Consider the following 27203-nt stretch of genomic DNA (forward strand, 5'->3'; position numbering starts at 1 on the left):
CCAAACGGAGCACTTCGTCGCGAAGACTCGCGTTCGCCTGTGAACGTGGTGTCCTGTCCACTGTTCGTTATAAACCTGATTAGCTACTCTTAAGGACAGTGAGTCAAGCGTCCAAGTTGTGTTTCAGCAGGTCCTCTAGGATAATCGAATAACGGAGTAGCTGGACTCTGCAAATGGCCAGCCGCCTCGCGGTAACAGGTAAGCCAGCATTAGGATGTGATGCACGCGGATGTCATTTGAATGTCTATTTTCGTGGTCCAATCTCGAGCGCACTCCTAGTCGTACGATCGCTCCGACCGAATTCTGCAACGTGGTTGCACGATAGCCGCCTCTTTGAAGTGATTCGAGCGGGATCTTGGGAATCTCGGAAATGGAGATCCTCCGCTGATAGCTTGGTCCCACTGCCGCGAGTGTTAAGGCTCACTCAGATTGGACGAGGTACTTGAGTTCATTCGGCTTGATTGCAAGTGATTTTCGATAGCTTGACGTGAATCGCTTGTTCTTGACTTGAAATATCCTTTCGAATTTTTGTTTCGTCTGTGCTCGTTCTGGTTTGTCAAATTACTTGAATTCGAGTGACTTGAATGCAGGTAATTTTGGACAGTTTGATTAATGAGCTGTTATTCATTTGACTTGAGATATCCTTTCGAGATTCTATTTCGTCTTTAGGCTCATTTAAGTTAGTCAAGTTATTGGAATTCAGGTGACTTAAATTCAAGTGAATTGTTTTGCTTGACTCGAAATATCCTTTGAAGCTTCAAGTGAAGCTGTGGCCCTTTCAATTTGTTCTTATCTTGAAATATACATCGATTAATGCATACTACTATACTTGAATTTAAGTAACTGGATTTGTGTGAATGCAAACTTAATATCTAGTTACTTGCAGTAAAGTGTCTTGATCTCAAATAACTTGACTAATTTGAACAAGCCTTTCAAGTCACTTGACTTGTATGGTCATAAACTTAAATCGAACTAACTTGAATTCAAGTAACTTAATTGATATGAACAAACCTTAAAGGCTTCAAGTTAGCTCGATATTAAATTTATACTCACCTAAGTCAGGTGACTTGAAAAGCTCATTCAGAGTAGTTAATTTACTTGAAACCACTTATATTCAAGTAACTTGATATGAAATTTGTGTTCTCCCAAGTCAAGATACTTGAATTCAAATGTGATAGTACACATCAATCAATGTGTACTTCAAGGCAAGGAAACATTGAAAAGATCTCAATTTTACTTGAATCTTGAGAGGATATTGTGAGTTTAATGAATGACAAGTTCACATTGGTCCAATTATCGAAAATTACTTGCATTCAAGTAACTTGACTAATTTGAACGAACCTTAAAAGACAATAAAGTTTAAGTGCAAGAAGTTATATATTACGAATTTAATTTGTAATACATATGTTATTTAAGTTGTATATAATTAATCAACAACATATTCGAGTAATAATAATAGTCAAAATGCATATTATATGTACAGAGATTCAAAACAACACAGAGATACATGCAACATATACAAAATGAAATACACAGTGTAGAATATGCAAGGTGAAGCAAATCTTTATTTAGATTCTAGTTTTTTAGCTGTATTTATGAAAATATCCGCTTATATAAAAATTAGGAATCTAACAATGTTCGACTATTCAGATACTTGAATAATAACATTTGAATAATCAACTATTTGAAGTTTCCATAACGTTCAAATGCTCATAAGATATGCAAATATTGAATTAGTCAAATGGCCCTGCTGTAACATATCGGTATTTTTGCAATGTGGTGGTTGTTATTCATTACACGTTGAACTTTTTTTCTTTCCATGGCTTGTGAAATGGAAACTACCTCCTGTACAAATTAAAACTCTTTGTGTGATTAGTTGTGATGTTAATGCTGTTGTTTCACGTGCAAATCGACAAGGAAATAATAGTTATGAAATCAATCATTATGAATAGTTAGAAGAATATTAGATAGGTTTAACATTTACGATTATTCTGAACTATGAAATATCAACTGATATAAATATGTTCTTAGAATATATCTGAATACATCATTAGCCTTTTTTCAGTAATTAGTTATGTAGATATATTGGTGATTTGAAACCATTCAAGTTGATTCTATTTTTGCGTCGTATTGTTAATATTCCTTATCATGAATGCAAATAGTATGGTTATTAAGTAATTGTTAAAATATTTACAAAGTAATTACAAATTTGTTCAATAGTTTGCTACACTTAAATATTAGTGGAACTTTAAGCGACGAATGCAAAAGATAGAAAAAAGTAATGTCAAGTAATGAGAAGTTTTTATGTTCTGTTGATATATAACGTGAAGTTCAGCGTGGAGGTTGTATAATTAATCCATCAATATAGTGAAGTATACCATGAGGGACTCGATTATTACTGTCTTACCTGATACACTACTCCAAAAATAATTACAGGGTCACCCATTCAGGTGACTTCATTGCTTCGTTAAAGTATCCAATATTGTATTAAAAGCTACAACATACTAGCAATTTACTCTCGACTGATATGATGTCAGTACCATAAATTAATATTATAGAATAATTCTGATTTTATTGTAAAAAAAATTATTAACACGTAATTGTAAATAAATAATTCACAAGTTGTTTAGTTCGTTCATCTCTGTCGAGATACTCAAATAAGATTTTTTTTCTATTTACATTTTCTTTGGTTACTTTATCTTAATATAATACTTCGTTAAAAGTTTTCAATCGAATGCAACAGTACGAATTTGAATAAAAGTATTCTAGTTTTTGAATTGTGAAATGCTATGATATGAATATAAAATGTGGGAATATTAGATGGGTTTGATAGAATAGCATTTTACATTTCAAATAGAATAATATTTTTGTCACTCTGTATTATTGCGAAGGGGTAGTATTAAACAATTTAATTTGAATAGTAATGTAGTTGGAAAATAAATTACTTTTATTTTTCATTTATTAACAAAGTTAGACTTCTGGAAAATTTTAAACTACTAGACAACAAAGATGTTTTTCTCTTGTTCGTGAAATTTCTTCTTTAAAACGGACTACCAATAATGTTTATAATTAATTTTTAAACAAATCGTCGTGGAGCTACAATTACGTTTCACAGTAAGAAACACTTATTTCTTATTTTATATCGTTATTTAGTATAATTGATATATGTACATGCTTTTTTATTTTCAAATATTTATTTCCATTGGAGTAATTTTATGTCCCCTTTATTTATTAATTTTATTTCAAATAAACAGTGTACAGTCCCCATCTCTGTAAATTAAAAATGAAATTGTTAGTAATGTTGTAACTTCTACAATACAAATTAAAAATTAACAATTTTCACAATATCACGCTCCTCCCTCCACTCATTTATCTCTTCAAATTATTTAAGAACATATTCAGCGTCATATTTTCCAATAACTTACCTATTATCCATTCAAAGCTAACAGCTTCAACACCTCGTGTGCATTATTTCCAACAAATCAATGTTAATAAAAACAAGAGCTAGGATAAAAAAAGGAAACATAATTATCACGCGATCGAAAGTTCATCGAACCAACAACGTTCAACGAGGTATTTCTTTTCCGGCATTAAGCGTCTATAAATAATGCATTTGCACTTTTCTAAGACCCCGTTGACATAGTTAGAAAAGGAAGGGTCTTGATGTAACGTCGCTTCGAACACTTGCAATGTGACCCTCAAAAGATTTCCTCCTATTTAGTTAACACCGACCTTGTTCGCTGTGCACATCCATTCAAGCTTACCTTGGCATAAAGTGACGCTCACGGCATTCTCTGTGTCAGTTTCGGGTAAAAGATTTGGGGCAGAAGTAGGTTACACGGGACGCGAGGTCAATGCCTTCTTACCTTAGGCGCTACTGTGTCAAGGAGTCCTGTTATGATAGCATAACACATCACTATGCTTTTGATTCCATAAACTTCCACTATTGACTGTATAACAGGAACAATAAGGTTCATTTTCAGAGATATTCAAATTATTTTATGGCTTTCTTATACTGAATGGCTGTGGTGTGAACGAAGAGTGATAACTGTATCTTGGGGCAATAGTGGAGCCAAGTTTAGTGTGTGTTCGTGTACAATATCGGCAAAATGTGTGGCACCACATTTCTGTGAATGTGTAATTTACTGAAAATTGAATATATAGTAAGAAAAAGAGAATAGTAAAGAAGATATCACGTTAAATGTAAATGAAGACTAGGTTATAGGATCAGCTCACGTGGGCCAACAGGAAACAGTAGACAGTCAGGTGGTCCCATACTTTTGGCTGGAAGTGTACATTCGTCAAAGCAGTATTTATGGTTCGTCTTATGCCTTGTTCAGATTAGTCAAGTGTTACTTAAATTCTGGTCTCTTAAATTAAGAAGCTTCTATACGATTGTATTAACTTGAAGCAGAGGATAAGCAGAATGACGTCGAAAGAAGTTAATAATTACTTATCACGCAACGTGTGGTTGTGTTAAGTTGCACGAAATTTACACTATGCAAATTCATACTAGACAGGATGTATTATTTCAAGTCAGGGAGGGTTGAATGAACTTCAATTTCACTTGAACTTTGGAAGAATAAAACTGGAAAATTCATTATATTAAGAAACTCATTTATTTGACGTAGCAAAAACTTATTAATTATAAAGTAACGTATATATTAAATATAAAAGAAGTTTTATTCCCTAATTTATGTATAAGTAGTAAGAACAAGAAACTTCTTAAGTTTACTATACTCGATAATGCGTCACAAATGAATATTTTCTAATAACATATTCACTAAGTGAAGAATTCACTGTTTAATTATTCTTAAACAATTATTGAAACTTATTTATTTCATCAATTTTTATCGTTTATTGTCATTACATTCATCGATCAATATTTTCACTACGGATTATATAACTCAAGTTCTAAGAAATCCTGAGTATGTATATAATATTGCAAACATTGTTATCAAAACCACAAGACACTTGTATTTTCAATATAGTATGGCTATCTACAACTACTACTATCTAAACCTGTGAATCAGTGGCTTCTTCTCTCGTTTCTGGTTCTTGAAAATTCATATAAAATAGTAACGAAACGTATGATTGAATTGACAGAGAATGCAAAACGAAGTTCATAAAAAATATAAGAAATTACTTTTTAATATTAAGTAATTTATATAATCTTATGGGTAATTTCGATTTAAATATTTATCAATTTTCTCAAAGTTTTATTTACATTACAATGATTTTAGAACAGAGCAATATGTTTCATTTATAAAACACATTGTTTTTATATCATCCATGTTTGATATTAATTTATGTATCAAATATTATTATGGATAACTGCGACAAATGTTATCGTTTTATGTAGGAGTATCTACCGAATTGGTCTACAAAGTTCATTGATAAGAAAGCAAAGAGATGTTATTATATTTAAAATCGTGACATTTTGTAATATCTGTATCTTATCAAAGTCAAGATTAATAGGAATGTTACAGCAAAAGTAATTATCCAATTAATAGAAAGAGATTAGATAATCGTTAATAAGCACAGATAGACGCATAAAATGCAAATATAATTTTCAAAATAATTTTATTGTGATAAAGTTATACAAAAGAATCAATTGAATTTAAAAGTTGAACAAACATTAACGCATTTGCGATAATAAAATTATGGCTGACATTATAGTTCCGTATGTATTGTGCATAAATTAAATGTAGGTACAGTGCCATGATTCATCAGAATACATAAATGCTTTTACTCTAAAAGAGAGCATTCTATTACAACGTCTGAGTCATTGCTATTAACAGTCATTTATCAATTATCTTAACATCCTACTATTAATACAAATTTGCAAGTTTTTAAATATAATTTCTTCAGAACAGCATGCAAGAACTGTTATATCAAAACGTCTAATATCCAATTTTTTAATCTCAAATTATTGTTAAGCAAAAACCCTAACAATGAAATGCATATTATTTTTGTACCTTTCTTTAAGTTTTAAGAAATATAGTAGGTTTTCTTTATTTTCTATAGGCACATTGCATTTATCTTTTGCAAAAAAATAAACAATAATAATAATATCGCAGCCCTCAAAAGAAAAGTAAAATAAATAAAACATCATCAATCTTCGTTCACTTGGTTTTACCAGGTAAATGTAGCACCTTTCATATACCTAAGGAAGTAATCATTTTGGTCATGTTCAACTATCACCACCGATCAACAGCTACCGACCAAATTTCAAATATAGAAATGGCAAGTTCAATACAGTAATTACATCTAAAAAAATAATAATGTTACTTGCAAATTATCTAGTATGAGTTAGTTCTTAGATATAATTACTCTATTGAACATGTAATTTCTATGTTGGAAGTTTCATCGGTGACTGACGATCAATGGTGGTGGTTGAGCGTGACTGCTCCCTTATTTAGTCCCAGTAGCTGACCATATCACGATACTTGGACACTAATCCTAATGTTATTTCATTTTAACATATTGAACCTGTCATTTCTACGTTTGAAATTTGGTTGATGACTGTCAATGGGTGACCGCTCCCAAAGGTTGCGATTACAGTGTCTTTTTGGCGAACTGATGTTTCGTATTCATTATTCTAATGAATACGTTTAAATGTATCTCACTCGTACGATAAATAATTCGGATATATTCACCAGAACATCAGTTTAATACAAATCGCATCTACTGTAACTGCAGCCTTACCACGTGAACGCAGCTGCTGCGTTCGGTAGCTCACCTTTCCCCTTTGGCCCAAACATTAGGGCCTACTGAGGCTGCCCCGAGTGACTCGCGTCGCAAGCCGAGTCTGATTGGAGCTCCCTGAAGAGTACCTTGCCCAGCCCTACATGAGCCATGAAGCCCTGCTCGCTCAGCCTGTAGTGTGACTCGCTGTCAACACCCAGGACAAGCTGCACTGAGCTATCGTCCTCTTTCCGATCCCAGACCCTCCAGAGATGGGTGTTGAACCCTGGATTCTGGCGCCTTAGCCGCTGCAAAATAACCCCTGTCACTTCTGGAGGACCAGGAACGACAGTAATTACCTTATGCAGCCTGGGGAGGCATTGTCTTTCCAATAACTGGAGAGATGCGCCCTCCCAGGGCTTCACGTTTTCTAGGCTGGTCCTCAACCAAGCCTCGGCTCCTTCATCGGAACAGGTAATCCATAGAATCCCCTGCTCCAGTTTGTGCTCATCGAAGCAGGGCACAGTCATCCCCTCAGGGATTCTGTCCATCTCTGCCATGAGAGCTCTAAGCACAAGATCCCCTTTTTCCGGTGTTAAGATAGTCTCGGGGTAAAAGGATGGCACAATCGCCATTTTTCGCTCCTCTGTAGGCACTTCCCTGAAGTTTTTGGGTTCAGGGAGGACCCTGCGTCTTTTCGTCAGTTGCTCCGGCGGGGAACAGTCCTCAGCCCTCAGCCTTTTGGGTCCCCAGGCCACAGACTCTTCGTATTTTGGCTGTTGTATAGAGGAGATAGCTTGGTCGCTTCCTGAGCATGTCGTCTTCTCCACTATTTCCTTGTGACAAAGCATTCTCGTCTGAGTTGCTGCAAGATCAATCTCGAGAGCAGCTAATCTGGCTTTTCGAGCTCTTCTTCTTGCCGCCCCACTGGGCCTCGACCTCTTCGCTTTACGGTTAACAGCAGTTGACTGCCCAGCAGTGCTGCCATTGCCCATGCCTGCTGCCTCCAGTTTGACACTCGTCACTGTAAGACTAGTAATAGCTGATCCTTCTAAAATGGTGTGCATCTTGTTGTCAGTAGATGGTCCTTTGCTTGACCAAAGGACTGAGCTCTTGAGCCCACCCTCCGCGATTTGATTTTTTGTAATTTCAGTGTCCTGTGACTGTGTATTTGATATATGAGTTAGTGTTAGTGTTATTTGACATATGAGACCCACGAGAGTCTAGGAATTATACCTGTCCACCCCTCCAGAGCCTGCTATGCAGGAGTAAGGCTAAATACAATGGGGGGATGCTAGGTACTCCAAGGGCATCGTTCACGGTACCATAACCCTGGTACCATTCAGCCCTTGACACGATGGCTTACACCTTGGCTTGGCGAGCTGGTCCGCGATGGAGCCTTCGTGCCCCGCTCTAAGGGTTTTTAAGCCCCTGAGGGCCACTTATAGCACCCGCTAACCGATGCTATGTCCGCAGCTCTTTTCATTGTAGTCAGATCACTTGAAGGTGAATCTTTCCGCGATGTTTAGGGAACTGCTTCAAACTCCAGTCGTCCTCCCATCTGCCACCTGAAGACACGCTCGGTTGAGAACTCACCCAAGACTGACCTAGGTCGATCTAGTTCCTTTACCCTTTACGTGGGTCAGGAACAGCCGAGAAATTAATGTGTATAGTTCATTTAGTTTTCAATTAAGCTCTTATGCTGAAATAACGGATGATGGTTTATTACCAAAGCTAAAGTTAAGTTATAAAAGTTAAGTTTGTCTTTAACTTTATGTAGTATTATATTAGACGTTGTCAAAAATTCTGAAAATTGATTTCCACTACAAGAAATTAAAATTCAATTTTAGTTGAAAGGAAAACAGAAGTTTGGTTCAATGTCGAGATAAAAAGTAATAAAGTGAAAAAATATAGGAGCAGTTTAGAGTTAATAGGCACTTATTCCATGAAAAAATTTATGGAATTAATTAAAGCTTTTATTTTTATTCAGGGAATCAATAACTTCATATCACTTTTATTGCTTAATAATTTCTTATATCGTTGAATCATTCAATAACAATATTAGTACTTTCTTAGAAGTAATTAAATTTTATTGTATAATAATGTAATTTATGTCTGAAGTAATAATATCAAGCAACGTACGTGAATGTCAATTTTAATAACAAAATTTAGTATCACTATAAAATATCGAGTTGCATTTATTTATTTTTGAAGCACAAGCAGATATACTTATTTTACATCGTACTGTGTAAGTAATTATAAGTAAACTTTGATTAATACAGAGAAATTCTAAAAATTCAAAAACCATTATTTTGCTATACTAATTTTTAGTTTTTTTTAAATAAAAATCACAACAGGAAAAATATTACAGATGATCCAAAATAGCAGTTTTAATTTTAGTTTTATTTTATTGTTATTATTGTTATACTATTTTAGCTTTTATAATCTCTTCTACATGATCAAACTTTTCATCATTATTTCAATTATCAATAAAATATTCTTCAAATTGATCAAGCATATAAGTATGTAATATTTCGTTAAATTATAATTCTACCAAACTTGATCATATTTCTCATTAAACCCAAAACATATTTTTCAACAATGTCTTCAAAAACAAACATTCAAGTTATTACAAATACGTAACAATAAAAAAACAGCCACAAAAAGCGCTGGAATTCAACTATCCATTCATTTTACAAGTACGAACGAAACAAGTGAGTGAAGTTTTTTCGCTACACTACTCTTCCTAACTCATTAAATAAAAATGCAGCCAAGTGTATCCAAAAAGAAGACTCAAAATTGGTTACAAAATTAATCCTTTCCCCACGTGACCATATAGCTATATATCAATCAAAATCAAGGGTAACATAGCTATCTCATCTGCCAGATGGTTCTTTGCTCTCGGTGTTTATTTCAAAGCTTCTCTTTTTTTGCAATAATACATGGAACCGCCATCAATTTCTCCCACAACTCTAATTAAAAAAAGAATCATGTACATACTTACAATTATGATAGTTGTACACCTAATGTCGTTATAATCTTCTTAACAGTGATCCCTCCGTTTCAGGACAATCTCCTTGTGTTATTGTAAGTCAATTTCATTCAATGATTAAACTCTTTCGAACATTTCTTGCAACACAACAGTTCTGACCTCGATCGTACCAAGAAACGAAACAAGAAGATCGTTTCAAAGCTTCCAGAACAAAGTCACATGTATTAACACAAATTCTCGTTTAGTTATTCTTTACTACACTGCTTAGAAAATACATAGACGTAAGATCTGAGCCCTTGAAATCTAATTCTATTCAGTTTCCCACTGCAGGATCGTGGAGAAAAGACAAAAATTGCGATTCAGTAGAATCAAAGCAAGAGTTTAATACTGTTGACGATTGATATATTATTAATCGAAAATCTCTCACACCTTTACACACAATTATTATGATAAACGAAAATAAGAACTGGATGAAACAGAATTAAACTAGAAGCATATAAATAATTAAATAGACTGTCTGCCTTCAATTCGTCTAGCCCTTGGTACGTCTTATCAACACAATATTCAAACTCTCACTCTCGGTCACATAGTTTGAAACATTCCAACATATTCATATACACACATGAGTCATATCCCTGTACAACTAGCGACAAACAAAAGCAATTACGTAATTAATGATGAAATATAGGTAAGGTAGGAAATGGCAGAATCCTACACAATATTTATTTATTTATTTAATGGGAAGTGGGCCTGCTGAAAATCCATTTATACAAGTCAATTGATCATACATTTTTGATATAACAAATAATGAATAATAGTATAAAATGTATAGGTATCAAAGTGTGGTTCCACTGAGGCAACAACGAACAACATTTACTTGCTTCTTGTTGCTGCATTTTCCAAAAGATGTTCAACCAACTGTAACTTAAGGAATCTTTTTGTCCATACTAGAGCAACACAATCCAAAGGAACATTTACACTTTGTAGGCTACATTAGTTGCCTATGTATAGTATGTTAGGTTTAAATGTCTACACAATATTAATTCTCTAAGTATTAAACATACAAAAAGATGTTTCATACAGGGTGTCCCAAAACTGATGGTATAAGCGGACAAAATAAGACAAAAATGTAAAACGTTTTTAATATCGTGCTTCGTTTTCGAGAAAATTCAGGTGAAATTATGGTCGAATGCAAGCGTACGGAAGTACAGTTATGGATGCTTGGAAGGTACACGGGATGAGGGGAACACTCGTTCTGACCACTGACTGTCTACGATACGCTAGAAGCATTCCCCTTTCCCCATTTACCCCCTCAAACGCCTGAAACTCTAGTTCATTATTGTACTCAGTCAAAAATCAAAGTCAATATTCTCGAAAACGAAACGTGATACCAAAAATTTTGATTCTACAATTTACTTACTTTAATAGTTTGTCTTACTTTATCTTGTAGAATCACCCCTTTTAGCTTGAACCATCAGTTCTGGGACACCCTGTATACTTGTCTCCTTCCCATATTTCAAATAACTGAAAAAAAGTAAAATAGGAATACAGGTAGATCTAAAATTTATGAATGATTGTAAGTCTAGAACTCTGCAGTTAACACTGTTGAATAAGATTTATACAGTTGCATCTTTGCTTAAAAACGTAACTGTGTAAATCGAACTGGTACATATTAGGATTTTCTAATTTTTTGAGAAAAAACTTGGATATTCGATATCCAGATTACGATTAATCCATGACGTCATTATCCCAATATTCGGACAGTCTCAGTCCTGCTAAATGGTTTAGGCTCAGAGCTGCATAACTGACGCTCGGAAGGCACGGACGTCCGGTAATGCTTGCTAGTAGAGCAATCAGCAATGTCATACACCTCCAGGCAGGGAGAAATGCTCGCACGGCTATTGCATTGTGCAGAACTGGTCTAGTCGAGACGACGAATTGCATTGAATGTACCAATACCTCGAAACAATACTACTAATACTTAAAATTGTTAAATAATGGGATATAAAGTACTGTAGCATGCAGCAATTTCACTTTGAAGTTATATTTTGCTTAGAATACACTGTTTTGTTTTTAATATTTAAGTAATCGTTTTCTAAATACAGAATATCTTGTAATCGATGGTATGATGGAAAGGATGATAGTTTTACTTATGGAGGAGACGAGAGTAACACGTTAGAATAAAAATCTTCTTCTTCTAAAAAAATTTCTAATATTTCAAAATATAAACACTTCTTTTTGTTACAGTTTATTAGTTTTTTATAAAGTAATTAAGGTTATTCTTCATGGTCCTCTCTGTCGACGATGTTGACATGTAGAGAACTGGCGTACAGTTTAGTATCTTTTTAGCGTGATCGAGGAAAGGAAGTTAAATGGAGATTCTTCTGACATAGACCTATGCATCGTATGAACCTAAATCTTGTTTAAAAGAAATAGAACATTAATGATAATATGCGGCTTTGAAAGCATAGGAATGGTCTTTCCATAAAAGTTTTATTTTAATTATGCAATGATCACAGCTTGAATAATTAATGTTATGAATTAAGTAGATTCATACGATGAGGAACTTATAGATATGTATATGTATGCTTTGGATCAGGTCAATCGATTAATTATTTCTTGAGTTATACTGCACGTCAATTTTCATAATATGGTTTTGAGAAAAATGGGTTTAAAAGTTTTCGTTTTAGAAAAATCAATGCTGCAAGCGAGAGTCTGCTTTTAGAAACGATTAAAAATTTTAGTCTGAAATATTTGTACCACATTTTTTAGATGTAAAAGCATTGTTTTATGCATTAAAGAAGAAATGGATTTTTTTAATCGTTACTTGAATCTCTCTCCTCAAAACTACCGCTTCGTTTTTAAAAAAAGTGAATTTAAACTCTGACCCAGTTCGAATGCACTAACGAAGGGTTGATGTGAGAGGTGCACAGAGATCAAGGGAAAACCCACGGTCCGTAGTCAGACCATAATTCATCTACAGTAAATGAGTTATCGACTCGTGCACTTGTACCCAAATAAAATATAAACTTAATTTCTCGAAAACGAGGCGCATTGCAAAACAATTTTATTCTATATTTCGACTTATTTTTTCATATTATAAGTATGTGCTACATAAGAGAGTGGACTCTAGAGGAAAATAATTGTTTTTTCTTTTTCGAGCTGCACATCTGACATGCGCACCTATCTTAAATTCAAGTGAAGATAAAAGAAAATATACATCATGCAAAATTAAACGATAATAAATTCTTATTCTGCTGTTTTAAACGTATTAGGACTTAGGATTTCTGTTGTAAAAGACTTAACTAAATACCAAATAACACTTATAAAAAAACAGTAAGACATCCCAAATTTGGAGAAGTCTTATACTACTAGCCTTATCAGTGATGATAAAGCATCTCAGAGTCATATCACGAAAAATGTATGAAAATAATCGGCAATTGTTTTACTTATGAAAAAAATGTTTCACTAACAGTCCTAACAGTCCTAATTTAATGACCAAGGACTCTAGTTTTAAATACTATAATAGTTTCCTTAACTACGATAACAATATCTTAAATGACACTGTTTATCATTTCTGACGCGTATTACACGTTTAAAACACAACCTAATTTACATCAAGTTCAGACAACGAACAGCAATTACGCTTCTGCCTCTCTTAAACCACATTTATATGTACGTAGGTATTAAATAACTTCTGGTCAGATAACCGAGAAGATTATTAACTCTTTCCTCCTCGATATATCCATATGATTACATATCAATCGAAATCAAAATCTTATTTCAGTTCTTTATTTGTCCCTGTTAAGAAATAATATCGAATGGAATGAGAACTCGATTGTTTTGAAAACATTAGAATATTTTCATGAAGTGCCCAAAACATAAATATTTCTTTGTAATCGTCAAACAATTTGGGAAAGAAAAGGTTAAAAGGTTTATATGTGATTGAAAAGCTGTTTACAGAAATAATTTTGAATGCCCTCAAATCGATCATCTCATTCGTTCGATTAGGAGTTATCTTATGTAAAAGCAGCTTTATTGGTAGTAGTGGTAATACCTATACAAAAGTGGATATTTATTTAGTGTTTTTTTTTTTAAATATAAAAAGTATAACAAACATATAGAGATAGACTGGTATATGTATACGTGTAAAGGTGAGGTAAATAACAACTTATTGTTAACAACAGATCTTAATCTGTTTTGCACGGAGAACTTTGTACCGATATACATGCAGAAGCATTCTCAATATTCATTTGCTACGTGATGCTATCACTACTTCGGCTTCTTTAAGCAATGCACTTTTTTCAAGTGTACAAAGTTTACTTTTTCTGTTTCATTTACTCTGTTTCTTTCATTTTCTCTACATAAGTGTTAAGTTGCCAGAAAAGGTCTGTTTCTTGCGACACGGTGTCGAGTACTGAATAAAGATTTTTTTTTTGCTCGAAAAGTAGAAGAAATACTCTTTTCTTGTTATGTGGATTGTACATTAACGAATTAATGAACTAGCTTAGCAGCTATATTACGTATCGCTACGAAGTGTTTTGTGTGTAATAATTCTAATAATATGTAACAGATACTTAGACGATATTTTATACCCAAGTACATCTTAAACGCAGTATACGTATAGTTGCTGGCTTAGAAAATATCAGGTTACTTTATAAATATTTCCAATCAAAGTAGAATTTAACTTATTAGTTCCAAAAATGTTATACAAGCAAAATTGATAAACTTGTTTGAAAAATGGCAAGAAGTTGTTAATAATAAGGACGAATATATATTAGTTTGAAGTCCAATTTAACATATCTTTAACATATCTGAACCTATTCGCGACTCAACAAACAAAGAGAAAGGCAGAGTGGAAATAGAAAAGCCTGTAAATATCATTTTAAAAAATATTGTTTTTTATAAAAAGGATTATTATAATACTTATAATTCTGTTATAATTCTTGAGATTACGACTTGATCATGTCCTTGGTAAAGTGGGAGCTACGCTCTCCTCGAAGAAATCGTTTTCTATTGTTGGTAGCAGTGAATTGGAAGAAGACTCACAACTTCCATTTTGGCACTTTTAATCTTTTTTATTTCCACTCTTCAATTCTAGATAAATTTTTATATAAAAATTAATTTTTTCTAAATTGAATTCTACTCCAACACTATTAATTAAAACTGACGAATGAATCTTAAATAGGTACTCAAAGCTTTCTCTGATACCACTTTAAGAGGGAAAGAAGAAGGGTGTCTCGGAAACGATGGAGATCCTGGGCGTGAAGTTTGCACCGCTGAATGTGCCCTTGAAACGAAGATTGGAAACGTTGTCAGCAGCAGTATGGATCGTCTTCTTAGGCTTTGGAGATTTCATTGGCTACATCGTCACTGCGTATATCCTCTTTTACACTGAGATTCTACGCTATTTCCTTCTACTGTACTTTGTTTGGATGTATTATGACTGGGATACGTGCAATAGAGGCGGTAGAAAGTGAGTATAATCCAAATTATTTTCAAAAAAGAGTGATTTCTTTTTTATTAATACCTTAGTACAAGTTTTTTGTTCTGCAGAAAATGTCACAATAATATATGTATATTATTATTGTAATATAATTGTGTAACAAAGTATTTCAATATTCCAACCAATGGATTACGTAAAATAATGAGAAAGGGTTTTTTGTAGTAATAAATAAAACTCACAAACTGTGCTGTTGTGTCTGAGTCTAATACTTAGCTAATTGGTATAGTATTGGTAGTATCAATGGAGAGTGATGATTGATTAGACATTTTTTATTCCTCCCGATGAGTACTATAAGCCCTTGAAGTCTTGAACCTTTTTTTTTAACACCCTGTATACACTCTATCAAAAGTGTTAGGACACTTCATCATAATACTATAAATATCGAAACATTTCAATGAATTTCACTGAATTTGAAATGTTTTGTTTTCTTAGAACTGTTAAATATTATGTAACCATTTCATTTAGTACCCTGTATAAACATTTTCAGATGCTCTGCAAGAATGTTTCTTTTTCATATACTATGGTCATTTTATATCATTCTCTTTTGGCTTCTCTATTGCTATAATAATAATATTCATAAATATTGCGTAAACTCTTGAGCTCATCATTAAAATCTCAATTCTTTTTGCCCCAGGGAATGGTGGACGAGATGGCTGAGGAACTGTGCATGGCTGCGCCATTTCTGCAACTATTTTCCCCTGAAATTAGTGAAAACTACCGATCTCGATCCGACCAAGTCGTACCTGTTTTGCAGTTTCCCTCATGGGATTTTATCAACAGGAGTTTTCGGAGCATTCAGTTCGGATTTTCTGGGCTGCAGGGAACTATTCCCTGGACTGGACGTCCGAGTGGTTGTGCTGGACCAACACTTTAAGATCCCTTTGTTTCGTGAATACGCTTACTTAAGCGGTAAGTACAGTTCAAAATCATAAATTAACACTTCAGCGACGACCTCCATATGTCATATAGACTCCCATTTTTTCTTACATTATTTTCAAATGCAGTAGAGACTTCCGTATCCGAACTAACAGAAAAACAAAAGTGATTGTATAATAAAATCTTCGAATAATAGAACAATCACTTTCTTTTCTGTTAAACTTCTTTTATTTAAGTAGAACTAAACGAAATGGATAACTTATTTCAATATTTAAGTATCTTATATCCTTTTAGTTGCTAAATCACATAAGCGTGTAATTTTCAATTTTACGTCTTTGTTTTTTAATGTCTGAGGTTGTAGATTTTCCGACATCATTTACGCTTTCCAATTTCGTTGCACTTTTACTACTTTCGAGGTCTATAAATAGTTGTGTGAGAAGATTGTGTCTGTTTTGAAAGGCTCTGAACACATGTTAAGACCCTCACAGACACAAGTCCTTCAATAGGATTTCTATTGTAAAAGATCCCTGATCTGTCGGTCACTGTGTCAATCTTGAACAGTTAGCTGCTGGCAGTTTTTTGTGTCTTATCTACGTTCATACAATAAAATATATTTAGACTTTTTTCTTCTATTGCTTGTCCTTAATATATCTGCAAAATTACAGAATCCTCCAACTCATAGTTACCATTAAAGTTAATTTATTAGAAGTGTTATTATGTACTGCAAAATGGAAGTAGGTTGGACATTATGTTATGGGGCATTTTGTAATCCATTTGGTGTCCCGTACCATTAATTAAAATATTGAAAAGTATACATGTTACACTCTGTATAATATACATCATACTATAGGCCTATTCAGGGAAGATCTTTTAAATAATTTACACAACTCATTGATTGTAGAATATTTGAGAATCATTTAATTTGGAAAACACAAGCTTTCTAATGGTGTAATTTTCATTTCCCTTTGCACAGTGCTTTTTTTGAGGCGTTGAAGGATTAAATATTCTCAAATAAGCTTAAATACTTCTATAAGTACCTAATTGTTATAACAGGTAGAGTCTAAAATGTGGCTTAACGTTTAGCAAGTAACTAATCAACTTTTTAAGAAAATATGTACAATATTCTTCTGTAATATTACGAAATAAGAAGGAACAATATCAAGGTATATATATTGTTAAATTCAACAGTGCTACAGACAAAACTGCTCTATCTTTAAATAAATTAAACAACGTTAATACAAGCGTTTTGTAAATAACTGAACGTTAAAGACAAAACAAAACTTATTTGGAATAAAAATTTAGTTCAAAGTTGAAGGAGGTAAATCCCAATATCAAACAATAATAATTATTAACAATTTGCAATAAACAATAGGCGAAATTATCGCTTATGTCGTGTGTAATTAAAATTCATTGGGAACGGAGGGTAGAACAGAGAGTTCCCTATCCCTTGGATACTGGATACTATCCCTGTCTTAATAGAGGCACTGAGGGAGATCCATCCTCGGCGAAACCATTGAGGGATCTGACGTATTGACAGTCCCATGGTTATATTTATAACTTTCCAAGAGAACAACACAACGACGTTCAACACAACACAAGTACTTTAAAATGTACTTAACTTTAGATATTTATGAATTGATTGATTAGATTAAATGATTAGATAGGTATGAATTCTCTAGGTCTTACTATATTGAAATCTTCCATGAATGCACAAACATCCACAGTCTAATAATTACTTAAGGACTTACACACATGCTGCTATCATATAATCTATATATGTATGACCTACTTTTTAATTCAATTTCTTCATCCATGGTAGGTACTATTAGCAGTTCTGCAAAAAGTTTGAACTACGTCCTGTCGACGAAGCCTGAAGAACCGTTCACTGGAAGAGCGACAGTACTCATCGTCGGTGGAGCGTCAGAATCACTGGAATGTAAGCCAGGCACTTATCGTATCCTGGTAAAAAGAAGAAAAGGCTTCATAAAGATCGCGCTGAAGCATGGGTTAGAATTACCAATGTTTACGATTCAAACTACAATATTCAAATTTTAATTACAACCTCACGAGAAACACCGCCCTGTCAATCCTCAAATCATACACAGATGTTCGACACTTACGAAGAAGTGCTCACTGCCTTAACTTCTTGAAACAATCCATCTTGGATGTTACTTTTCAAAATAACTTAAGATATCGATTCGTCTTGCTATAATGAGAGAATCCTTATTCATATTTAGTTTTGTTGTTTCAGGACGCCATTAGTACCTGTCTTCTCGTTCGGAGAGACTGACATATACGATCAGGTGTACGGCTCTGAGGGCACGCTCTTCAGAAGAGTGCAACACTTCATTCGCAAAAAGATAGGAATCGCTCCGATCATTCTGCTGGGACGAGGATTCTTCCAGTACTCTTTTGGTATCATCGCGAAGAGGAAGCCCATCACTGTTGTTGGTAATTAGCATATTTTTTTTCAAGAAATATTTATGTTATACCACTTAGATAACAGTTGTAATTATAGAAGGATACTTGCCAACAAAAAATAGGAATAAATTGGTACATATGAAAGTTATTAGAAAAATTGTGTAAGTCCAAAATTTAGAAAAAGTTGTTTTTTTAATCGAATCACATGGAGCAAAATCAAAAAAAGTGAAAACATAACATAACGTAATTTTGACGCACAATCTCGTTCTGATCATATGTCTATCTTCATTGTTTGTAATTTGGAAAACAAAGAAAAATATATGATTGCAACAAGATCTGATTGTCAAAGTATTACTCATGTGCATTGGTCCTACATTTTAAAAAGCATTTTGGGCGTACATCACTTTCATAATACCCAGTACATTTGACTGAATCTTTCTTTTCATTCTTTGTGTTACGATACTTCTTTGGCCGAATGCATTAGAATTATTTTAAATGAGAAAAAAACACATATAGAGTATGTCACCTAACATTCGAACCTCAAATATCTTTGTTGCTTTTAAAGATACGTCAAATGTCTCAAGGACGAAGTTGGGTGGTTCAATGGAGCTCACACAATGCCAAAAATATGTTTGTTTTTTATTTGTTTTCAGAGATATCAAGATCACCTCCATTTTTTTAAATGGAACCACCTCTTTTTATACACTCACAATGATAGTTCCTTTCATTAGGAATTCAATTTTATTTTCCATTATTTTCAACTTTTACTCATAATTTTACGTAATATATCTTAACTACAAATATTATATCGTATCTTTTACTTACTAAAAAATTTTACTAAAGAATGAAAATTATTTCAACAATATTTCATGCAAAAAGGAGAATGTCAGAAAAAAAGTGTTTCCATTGTTATTGTCTCCTGTGTTACTTTCTTTTCTATTTTTTATCTTCGAATCTTGGTCGAAAATACAGGACTGTCGTCTCGAGTATCATGTTGGTTCTTCCGTTTTTTACCTCTTGATCAAAACGTCATTTTCTGATACTCGGAGTAGAATTTTTAAGCTTCCTATACTGAAAACATATTCAAAACATAGAAGTCTGTGAACTGTTGTCTAAGTCTGAAACACTCCTCCTTATTACATTATTTTTTTCAACATTTCCCATTTTCTCATTGTCCACCTCAATTTCTTTGAGATAAAATTCTGAGATCAAAATTGTTAAATTGAGAAAATGTGACACAGTTGGTTATAAAGAGCACACACAGAAGTATTCGAAAGAATGTTAAACTTAAAATTCGTTAAAATTAAGGTTCCCCCTTTTTCGCATGAGCTCTTCGCGTGATCAGTTTTTTAGTATTGTTTCTTTTCCAGTTGGCAAACCTCTGGAGCTACCAAAAATACCGCATCCCACAACGGAGCAAATTGACGAGTACCACGAACTGTTTATCAAACATCTAGTGGAACTTTTCGAAACCCACAAACACAAATATGTGGAAAACGCTGATTCAGTGACCCTCGAGTTGATGTCGTGATACGTATTAATACACGATAGTGATTCGAGAACTTGCAGTTAGAAACATTTTGTATAACTTCACAAACGTGTTGCAGTGTTGTGGAAGAAATAGTGCCACTTCTATGCAGCTGTTTTAGTCAAGACATCACTATTACTATGTTAAGCGATTACCTGAAATTGTTTTATCCTTTAATTCATATCTAATTGTTAAAGAGCATATTGCAGGGTGAGGGCCTTAAATGACATTTGCTCAAATATCATTACACGTGATTTAACATAAGTATACGTAGGATTGGTAAGGAGGAGCAGACTATAAAAGAAGGAACACAACAAGTATATCAGTTTTCAAGATTTTTACTAAAGGTAGTAGAAAGTATATAAGATTACAAAATGAAACTGATAAATACCACTTGCATAATACTGTATTATATAGAGTATATATACGCACACATTCACATATCTATATGGTTGTAAATGTATCATTCAGGAGTGGGTAATTGATGTTTGTATGAAATGCGAATGAAATTAGTTCTAATGTAGTATCCTCACTGTAGCCCCTTTTCCTTGTGCTGCATATGTCAGCACATGCTTTTATTTCGATCCTATGTCCCCCTACAAGATATCATTATAGCTCTGAATCGTAGGTATAGTGTATTTAATAAAGATCACTTGTTTTCATATACTTTTCGGCAACAGGCGCCAATATCATTGCAAGAAATATAAAGACTATGCACCACATAATCCTGCGCAATACCTGTAAGACAAAAATTATTGTTCAAATATATTTTCAATCATTTTTATGGTTACTATGTTTTTTCGCCGCTAGTATTTTTAACCAACCTTGTCTTGCCACTCTTTGTTCGCGATACAATCACGAAATTTCATACGTGAGAAGTGTACAGTACTATAAAGGGGTATCCAAGTATTTGGAACATGTTTATAGAAAAATGTGTCCAAATGTTTGCGAATGAGAAATGATTTTCTTGTCACTAGATCTCTCATCTAAAAATTTGTTTGATTTATTACAGTCTTAGGATATCAACTACATTGATACAGATTTCCTACAGATTCTTTTTTCAAGTTTAAATTAAGTATTATGGATTAATACTTAATGAAAGTGAGCTGATATTAGTTTTGCTATTGTTAAAACTTGTGAGGATTTCATTGGAATTTTTTTGTGTTGTATATTTAAAATCTAAAACTATAAGTATCTATTCTAAATCTTAATCAAATTAATACATGTAGTGATTATACTTGTAATTAATATTGAAGCTAGTAAATGCATAAAATGAAAATTACCTCAATGTAATTATACATGGCAAGATCACATATTGCATGAGCATCGTCGCAACGTAGTTTAGAGAATTCCGGAAGTACTTTACTGAAGTCTGAATTATATTGCTCCATTAACTCATCTAGTAACAAAATATCCTCGAACCCCTAATAGAAAGTTACAAAACAAAAAAATAAGTATCTAGTACCTATACATGCATTAATATTTATAGAGACTATATAAATAATACCCTTAAGGTTAGTAGTTTTAGTTTCTTCTTTAATAGTGACTTAACTAAATATTTTATAAAAATAATTAAACTAGGAATAATATAAATAGTGTATTTGGATTTAAAATGTTTTCATTATTTTTGAATGCATGCTAAGTCTGACATCTAAGAAATATCAGCCAAGTAATAATTTCAGTTTTGATTGAAACTTAATATAGAAGCAAGATAACGAAAAATAGTTAATATATTTTTAAATAAAACATTCTTCGTTAAAGTTCAGTAACAGAATAACAAACATACCATTTTATTTAAAAAGTGCAGAGAGAATTTCTAGGAACTCAAACGCTTGTTCTTCCTTGTTATGTGAAAAGTTTCTACAAAGCATTAAAATCACAAAGAAAAAGTTTCTCCAGTTTCTAACAGAACGTACCAGAGAAAACTCGTCATAGAAAACTTTATGCGATACTCCATGTATAGGTAAAAGTTTTTCAGAAAATGTATTCTTTATAAATACCCTGAACTAAATAATAGAGCAGAACTCACAGCATTCATCCCTTGAGCATAAAAGGGAACCATGGCGTGAGCAGCATCCCCAACAAGAAGAGCAGTTTTCCCAACATGGTAAGGTTTGCACTGGAGCAAAATTACAAGAAGCTAATTAGATTATTTATTCTTCTTTCTAAACAGTTTTTAAAATTATAATACAAGGAATCTTATTTAATATTACAAACATGGTTTGTAGTTAGTTTCATGCACATTGGTACACATCTTTGTTTTATCGATTGATATTGTTCTATCCTCGTTTACAATTCAATCATTCTTGTCGTGTCTTTTTGAGAGCTGTCACGCTCAACCACCGAACGACAGTCACTGACCAAATTTTAAACGCAGGAACGACAGGTTCAATATAGTAGTGATATCTGAGAAATAATAATGTCACTTGCAAATTATCTACTATCAATTATTCCTTAGATATAATTACTCTATTGAACACGTAATTTCTATGTTGGAAGTTTCATCGGTGCCTGACGATCAATGGTGGTGGTTGAGCGTGACTGCTCCCTCATTTAGTCCCAGTAGCTGACCATATCCCGATACCTGGACACTAATCCTAATTTTATTTCATTTTAATCTTAAATTCTAATATGAAACCAGTATCACTAATAAAAACACAAAGAATATTATCATAAAACAGTTCAATTACTGGGACACAATTCAAGTGTTGAGATATATGCATATTTCGGTTATCCATTTACTGAGACATTTAACGTCTTAAGCGTCATTGAGATATTTGCCTTAGTTGCTCAACATTCAAAATAAATAATTCACTCTAAATAATTAAAAATTTTATATTCTTTGTTTTCAATCTTTTTTTTTTTTTTTTTTTTACTATAATGATACACTTTCAGGTGTTGTAGTGGACTCAAACAATTTCTGGTTTGTGATATTTTCAACAACAAATGCTGGTGATGTTAACCAGATGTGGCCTAAGCGCGCAGAATCCTGTGTAGCAACTCGTTGTCGTCCTGATCATTATAAGGGAAACTTTCTCTGTAGGGAGCACCCTATATATTTCCAGATACATGATATGTAATTATTTTCACTCAGATACAGAGCTAAGGAATGTTTGAAATAGATTAGTAGAGATGATCATAATTGAAATATTTCACCTAATAAATACTATGTACATTCATGTCGTTCATTCTTCTTACTCAATTTTGCTCTTTCTCACACATGTTACTTTTTTCTTTCCCATCAGCGTTCATTTTTTCTCATTTCCTCTTGTTTTCTCTCATACCGCTACCCTTTTACTATTTCACGACACCATTTAAAAACTATTTCAAATAGATTGCTCTCTAATGAAATAGTATTTCCATATACTATATATGTAGTATAATAGTATTCCATATTACTATAAGTGTGGTATTAAAATAACTATTTGAAATATTTTTTATTTTAACAGTCACAATTGTCCCAAAGAAATATTTTATTTACAATATCATGTATCATTTGATGAGATAGAAATATTTATGACAGTCTTCTATTTCAAACAACTATTTCCCCCAGTTCTCAATAAATCCCAAGTCAGACACACGTCACGCGTATCTAAGTACAATTTTAGACATTTGAGGGATAAATGGGGAAAGCAGAATGTTCTTAGCTTACAGTAGAAAAAACTAATGAACCATGAGTATTCCCCTTAATCCATATTCCCTTCGAGCAACCAAAACTATACTTCCAAACACTTGCACCCCATCATAACTCAAACTCAATATTCTCAAAAACAAAGCACAATATCAAACTTAACAATTTTATTCTATTTTTATTCTATTATTTTCTATTATATTATTTTCTAATTTTATTTTATTTTCAACTTATTTTCTCACGTAGAATCACTACCCTTTCCCTCGTACCACCAGTTCTGGAACACCCTATAGAACTAATATTTACCTTAATGGAAATCAACGTTTTCGGTTCCCTCTCGAAATAATCTTTCACCAGTTTCTCTCTACCTATTAGAGGTAAGAGATCAGGAAACTGTTCCTCGTAGAAGTCCAAAAGCGCCTGCGGCGTCTTAAGCTTGTCAAGGGTTGCAAAAGGCGCGAATATATTACCAGTGAAGGTGTAGTCATCATTCGGCATGGCTATCATCATGAACTCACCTCGCGGCCAGATGTGAAGGTGGTCGCCGCTCATCGCGTACTTTAACAAAGTAAACTCGACTATTTTCACACGCCAGGGCAAAGTGCGTCAATAGACAAAATTGATAATGCTTTTGAAAGTGACGTAAAAATACTTTCACGCGCAAAATATACAGAAACATAAATAGCCTCTCGAAAAAACAATCAAAATCAGAGCATATATTCTTTTAGCGCAAAATAATAGTAATTCATTACTGTGCTACATAAATCACGATGGCTTCTATTTTTGAGGATAACAGAGGTACTAGAAACTAGATAGCTCCAATGGGAAGCTAAATGGAAAACGATTTTTCGTGTGAGGGAATGAACGCGCGCAATAATCGAATGATACAACTAGCTTCTAATGTCCAAAGACAAAGTGTAACTAATAAAGGTGATAAAAGGAAAAGGATAACGAAGGTATACCTACTTTGTTTTTCCCAGCTGGTACAAAAAGTTCGACATAGCCGTGTTCAATATACGTTTGACTGCAATTAAATAGCGGCCTTTTCATCATTATTCTTCTAACAGTGGAATATGCACCATCGGCACCAATGATCAGGTCACTTTCTACTTCCTCTATTGCTTGAGTTTTCGTACTACAAAATTCAGTGCGTATGATAGCATAAGCTAATCGTCAGAATTTTTGTTTTTTTAATTCTGAAATACCTTCGTGGATAAGATTTCTACCTCACTCGCAATATTTGTATTCAGAACTCCAACAGTATTGCTGCTTTGTCATTCTGGTACCATGTAATCTCAGTAGTGGTTAAGAGAGGCAATCCTGTGAATCAACTACTGATCATTTTTAAGATAAAATTTTGAAATTATGTATTTTGTACACTGAATTCGAATACATTGAAATTTATTTTGGAAACAAATTATTTGAAAAAGGAGGAATAAATTTGTTTCGAAAAAATCATATTTATTAATTTTGTACCATGTTAATTTTGTACCAAGGCATACCACACTTTTAAATATAAAGCCTGCTCAGATATTTCCAGTTTTCGACTGATGTAGAAATCTACCCCACGAAGACACTTGCGTGAGTCTAATTATAGCGAAGATAATTAGGGGTTACGAAATAGTTCTTACTTTAAAAACTTTAGCTTTCCATTATCCAAATCTGCGTCCACGAGTTTCTTGCAGAAATGGAGACTCACTTCTGGATAAGTTTCAGCAGCTATATTAGAAACAGATGAATTTGTGAAAAAAATTGAATTATAAAAATAAAACTTGAAAAATTAAGTGGAGTAATGTAAAATCTGAAAAAAAATGAAATAGAAAAAATGCATGAAAACTATAAAACCATGGATTTAACTTTTTTTCATGCCTTATACGGATAGAAATTTACAATAATATAAAAATTAGAAACCTTTTTAAAAGACTGTTTTCATCCATAATACGATATTTGTATCGAAACAGAAAATGATTTCGTTAAATAGGGTTACTTAAACTACACTTATATCAAGTTTCAAAATTTTGAATTTGCAATTACACGTAATTATGTATTATTTATATTCACATCTATGGAAATTTCTACGTGTTAATAAATTTATGTTAAAACATACGTAGTCGATTATAATAACACTGAAGCATACACATAAGATTGTAAGAAACGAAAGATGGCAGTGACAAGCAACACGATACGCTTAAATTCCTGTGGCTTCATGCACTACCGCGTCATTGGATATTCAGCAGCGGTTTTTTAAAATGGAAAGCTTCTCGTGTTCGTTCCTATTTTTTTAAATCAAGTCGTGACTGGATCAAAACAAGTTGCAGTAAACTAGTAAAGAAAATTAATCTACTATTGACGAGTATCTTCTGTTGTAACGCAAGTAGTATAAGTCAGGGAATAAACCTCAGTCTGATCTCCAAGAAAACTAATTTCATCTAAGTATTCCAACTCAATTTTCAAACTGAAAGTAACTTGAAAATAACGAAGAACATAACCATAACAATGAATGTGATTTATGTATGATTTTGTTTTTTTTTTTTAATGAGGTACATTAAATTAAATTTAATAATAATGGACAAATTAAGCGTATCAAAGATTATTTTACTTTTACTCACCATTTAATAGAACCACATTCAGATATCGTCTGCTGACAGAGTAAATGCACTGTAAGCCACAGAATCAATAAATTATGTAAATGTATAGCAATGTAATTGTTACAACACTCACATTTCCCTTTACGCTATCGTAAATAATTTCTTTTAGACTGCCGTCTTTGCTGTGAATCATTCTACCACGCATAGCAATCCCATGGCGATTGACCACTGCTTCTTCAAGATCAACTGCCCTTAAAGCCTCGCGACCTCTAGTTGATAGAGCCAAATCGATGCTCTGGCCTCTGTAATCCTCTACCCGAATATCTACAAACAAGAACAGCTGTGATGGAACATCTGATGAAACTCCACTTTCAAATTTTTATGTAAAATTTTTAGAATATTGACAAATATTTTGTATACAACATTTAAATTATAAAAAGAAATAATAAGAATAGAGGAAGAAGAAATAGAAGATGTAAGTATAAATGAACATGTAATAATATTTTAGTAATTAAATGTCCCATTTTCAACTAGATTAAATACAAATTTACGATGAAGTGTAGTTAAAGCTACGTGATGTTTCTTCAGTACATTATGACGTCTTCCTTAATTTTTTGACCAAAATTTAACTCGATAATAACGAGAAATAAAGAATCACAAAGCTAGCATACAACTGTAAGTAAAAGCAACAAAATACATTAATTAAAGTTTCTAAATATTGAATAAAACGACTTGGAATATGACAAGATGTTCAATTAGGTTTTAATACTATAGTGACCTGCACGATATTCGTAGATGGACACCAAGTGACCCCTTCTTGCAAAGAAGCAAGCTGCTAAAGCTCCGACCTAAAAGCCAACGTTTAGGACTAGTTTTGACCAGAAATTTCGTTTGAAGATACTGGAAGAAAAAGAAACACGCACCAGGCCACCCCCTACGATGGCAACTCGCGACTTTCGATCGACAACCGTCAT

At 33.1% G+C, this 27203-nt stretch overlaps 2 protein-coding genes across 3 annotated transcripts; one reads left to right on the forward strand and one right to left on the reverse strand.

Moving 5' to 3' along the window:
* LOC143182468 (2-acylglycerol O-acyltransferase 1) lies at nt 1-20800 on the forward strand. Of its 2 annotated transcripts, none has more exons than XM_076383462.1 (6): nt 1-198; nt 14868-15155; nt 15820-16094; nt 17881-18067; nt 18313-18512; nt 19853-20800. In XM_076383462.1, exons 2-6 carry the CDS (start codon nt 14929-14931, stop codon nt 20011-20013), a joined length of 1050 nt encoding a protein of 349 aa, XP_076239577.1. In that variant the 5' UTR covers nt 1-198; nt 14868-14928; the 3' UTR covers nt 20014-20800. The 2 variants fall into 2 exon arrangements, with proteins under 2 accessions (XP_076239577.1, XP_076239578.1); XM_076383463.1 differs by lacking the exon at nt 1-198 and adding an exon at nt 210-438.
* Cn (Kynurenine 3-monooxygenase cn) lies at nt 20333-27203 on the reverse strand. The gene is made up of 11 exons (XM_076383461.1): nt 27153-27203; nt 27008-27077; nt 26363-26553; nt 26251-26299; nt 25273-25360; nt 24608-24776; nt 23948-24199; nt 22040-22129; nt 21294-21434; nt 20835-20996; nt 20333-20748 (listed from the first exon to the last, which is right to left on the reverse strand). Exons 1-11 carry the CDS (start codon nt 27201-27203, stop codon nt 20650-20652), a joined length of 1362 nt encoding a protein of 453 aa, XP_076239576.1. The 3' UTR covers nt 20333-20649.

The sequence above is a fragment of the Calliopsis andreniformis genome, chromosome 8 (genome assembly GCF_051401765.1).
Source record: "Calliopsis andreniformis isolate RMS-2024a chromosome 8, iyCalAndr_principal, whole genome shotgun sequence".
NCBI classification, from domain to species: Eukaryota; Metazoa; Arthropoda; class Insecta; order Hymenoptera; family Andrenidae; genus Calliopsis; species Calliopsis andreniformis.